The following is a 4,082-nucleotide window of genomic DNA, read 5'->3' on the forward strand; positions in this document are numbered from 1 at the left end:
ACACACACACACACACACACACACACACACACACACACACACACACACACACAAACAGACCCACACCCATTGGGTGTATTCTTATCCCTGTACACTTTTCAGCACAGTACCTTTGTGACTCTCAATGACCAGTGCACTAGTTTGTGAATTAAGACCCACTCAATATCACATTATTAAACACATATACCTGACAACATAATGTAGTGGTTTTCGCATTTCTCTGATCTTGAGAGATACAGATTGCTTTGTTTTGCATCAGGAAAAGCTGCTAGTATAAAAACTCTGCCAAATCTAACATAACTGACTACACTCAAAAAAAAAATATTCTTCACGCTCAATAAACATGAAGCAATAACTTTGACTAAAATACAACTGAAATGCATAAAATCAAGGTTCATTGTTCAAATAACTAATCATTAGGGGAAATATGCTTATAAACATAATATGAATGTGTACCAATAAAGCAAATTTCATTAGACAAATTTCCATTAAATTTCATACTTTATATTGTACTTATTTAAGTCAATCAGTTAATACCATTTTGGACATAAAGATTTTTTGAGTGTGTGGTGACAACTTGTCAAAAGGGAGCAGCCAAAATAGCTTTTATATAAAAACTATTTTGATAATGTTACCTTTAAGAAAAAATATTATGAATATTCACTCTGCATTCAATACAGAGATTTACAGAAATAACTCAAAAGCCGATATTTTGGTCTGTTTTCTTTGTTATCCCAATAACTCTCTGCCTTTGGTCATATGATCAATATTGAATCAAAATGTTTCATTATCATGAGATGTTTCACAGGTACTCTTACCTTGAGCCCACTTTCGGTATGTGTATATACATAACATGAATACAACAGTATACAGGAAAAACAGCAGGACTGTGCACACCAGCTTGGGCAGAGACATCAGAGGTGGAGGGACAGAGCCACTCACAGGCTGAACTCTGGCTGTGAGGAAGAAAATAACTAGTAAACATGAAACATATTTTTTTTATATGACTATAACACGTAATGGCTGTTAGTTGGATGTTTAAATAAGACAGTAGGAAAAGAAGCATAAACACAGGTCAGAAGTAGGCCATGTGTCATTGAACTATTCATTTTTTAACCAAAGAAAACAAGATGGTTTCTGATGATTTTTTGAATAATGAAATTAGCTTTTTATAATACTTTTGGGTCTAAGATGTGACAAAATTTATGTCACTCATGACCCTGCAGACTCTAAACAGAATGAAGACTGTAGATTAACAGTTCAATTTTTCAGAATGATAAATGTTTTAACATATTAAAGCTAAACATATTTCACATATATTTGTGCTGAACATCACTGTCACCTCTCACAGCCAGAAAACTCTTTGGTGACTCTCCTTTTGTGGGGTGTTGACACTTGTAGAAGCCTTCGTCATACTTGGACACATTGAGAATCATCTTTCCTTTTGGTTCTTCTCCGAAATATATATTGTTCTTGTAGAATATAGCATTGAAATTGGATGTAGAAGTTTTATCATTTCTTTCCTTGTAAGAACAGCGAAGTGTCACATTGTCTCCCTCGGAAACAGGAATTGCGGGGCTCTCTAAGATCACAGCTCCAGCTGAAATATAAAAAGGTTAAACTTATTTCATTCATTAAATTTGAGAATAACTTCAGCACTCTTTACAACATGTCTGATTACTCTTTTGACCTCTAAAGAGCTGTGGGCAGACATTTGGCACTTGATACATGGTGACTCCAGGTGCTTCTTTTGCTTGATCTCAACTGCAAGTGAAAGAAGCAGTTTTTTTTCTTTTACTGCCACTGCTTCATGTCTGTGGGCTTTGGCCGCAGCAGAGGTTGTTATGAATCATGCTATTTGTTTGTACTTTGTTATTGCTGTCTGTTGTCAACTCATCCATCCAATTCATCCGGGGAAACAACAAGAGGTTCTCAGGCCAGCCAAAAGATATAATCTCTCCAAATTACAACAGTCACCTCTGCATGCTTTACAAGAGAGATCCTACAATAATACAGGGAAATAAAAAACAACAATCAGCCGTCATGAGCGTGCATAGATACGGAATGGGTTTTCAAAGGGCAATGTTTTGGCAATAGTGGTAGGGGTGTTGAAGTCTTGGAGGTCAGCATGAATGAGCTCTAAGTAGTAAACTGCAAGCTGGAGAGTGCCAGTTTTTTGGAGCTGAAACCAGGATGAAGAGGGCATGATAGCCCACTCTATGAATTAATAACTCTGCGAGAGCCCAGTATGTGTCTGTCTTTGATAGGGATTGATTTTCATTGTCTACGGCTTGACCTCATGGGGGCATTTTTGTGTCATTTTTTCTCTTTTTGTCTGGTCTTTGAGTTTACTGAAATTGGATTTCGATACTTTTTTTTCTGCATTTTGAAGATGTGTCACCAAAAGACACCTACTTGACACAACACAGCCTATGGATATTGAGGGCTATTATAAATAATTTTTTCTATAAATGTTAACATTTTGGTTAAAACACAGGAGACACTGGAGCGTGTAGGGATACGTGAATGGATATTCATTAACTTCAAGTTAAATTAATAAAACACAATCTTACAAATGGTTTATGCACAAGTCCTTTTAAATGTTGTAACTTGACGTTCAGAAATGTTCCCAATATTGTTTCCTTTCACAGTTTTGAGAAAATTAATGTTAGGTTGATTTTTATAATAGTTGCCATTATTAGACTTAAAGTTGTAAACTTTGTCCTAAAACTGCATGTTTAGATTTTTTTCTGTTCCTCCTCTACATCTAGGTGGGGGATGCAATAGAAAAGGGTTTAACTGCAGACACATGTGAGATTCTGGTTTCCCTATCTGGTAAGGGATGTTCACTCCTGGCCATTTAGGAGTTTGCCTATACTTGTATATGGTGAACCATTAAAGTCAAGCCATATACGGGAGTGGGAAGATGACCCTTTGGATAAATAGGAAATGTGGTTGGACAGTTTTAAGCATATATTGTGTGGCAGGAAGTCACATATACAGACACACACACACACACACACACACACACACTCAGTGCCTTAGCTTTTATGGCACACTATATGGGTTTTACATTGTGTAACCAGTTTAAACCAGTTTGACTGTGTTTGTTTTCTGCATTTTGAAGATGTGTTACCAAAAAGAGCCAATAAAAGAGCCTGTAAGGGAAGTCAGTTTGAAGTTGGCTGAACATCTTGCCGGACTTCCCTTGCCAGCAAGTGAGAACCATACAGTGTCTTTCTTTTGTTCACAATGATGAACCTCTGTGCCAGCGAGGTCTGAAATTAGACTTAACAATGAATCGGAGAGTGAGAGAGTACACTCATGTCTTTATACTTGTCAAAGACTAAGATTTGTCATAATTTTGGTCAACAGCTGCATACAGCATGTGTTTTTAAAAAAAAAAAAAATGAATGGCTTAAAAAGAGTAAAAAGGAGAAGTCCAGTATGTATCTCTAAAATAAAGTCCAGTATGAGATAAAGCACAAGCATATTTGATAGCATACCAGCCACTGTGATGTTGACAGTGTTGCTGCGCTTCCCCTGCTCAGACTCACACCAGTATAATCCACTGTCTGATGGGTAAACATCTGAAAGGATGCAGGACTCATCAGGGTCTCCAAATCCACCCTTGCATGGCTGCAGCGTCTCAGAAGAAGTGTTTCGCCTCACTGTCCAGTTGCTGGAATTCCCTGAAGCTACACAGCTTAGATGGATGTTCTCATATCGAAAGAACTGACATTTGTTTGGATAGATGTTCAGTGTGGCTGCTGTGGTTTAAAACAGGAAAATAAAACAAATGACTTTTTTTAAAAGTAATTTTGTATTTGATTACAATGACAAAGAGTGTACGTCCAGATGCATGCTTAATCATCCAGATAAGTAAATCTTCAAAAGTTGATTCTGTTCATCTGGACATAGCGTTTTGTGGGAGAAACACTTCTTCACTCATCCAAGTGACTTCTTCAGTTTCAGCTGACTGAAACTGTCATGGATCGCTGTGTGGCAGGCAGGAGGAGGACCCAAAATGCAAAACTCACAGACACGGGGATGAACTCAAAAATCACAGCTTTAATGCTGGA

General features: G+C 37.3%; 1 protein-coding gene across 1 annotated transcript in view; it reads right to left on the reverse strand.

Moving 5' to 3' along the window:
* Positions 1-106: 106 nt before the first annotated feature.
* LOC121813928 overlaps positions 107-4,082 on the reverse strand; it is a 6,147-nt gene continuing 2,171 nt past the window's right edge. Inside the window, exons 2-4 of the mRNA XM_042217900.1 lie at positions 3,507-3,770; positions 1,343-1,600; positions 107-956 (exon numbers count right to left, since the gene is read on the reverse strand). Coding sequence (XP_042073834.1) covers positions 775-956; positions 1,343-1,600; positions 3,507-3,770 — 704 coding nt within the window. The 3' untranslated portion in view covers positions 107-774. The remainder of the gene's footprint in view (positions 957-1,342; positions 1,601-3,506; positions 3,771-4,082) is intronic.

Source organism: Haplochromis burtoni, unplaced genomic scaffold, assembly GCF_018398535.1.
Source record: "Haplochromis burtoni strain Fernald_Lab_line unplaced genomic scaffold, NCSU_Asbu1 Contig_3604, whole genome shotgun sequence".
Lineage (NCBI taxonomy): Eukaryota > Metazoa > Chordata > Actinopteri > Cichliformes > Cichlidae > Haplochromis > Haplochromis burtoni.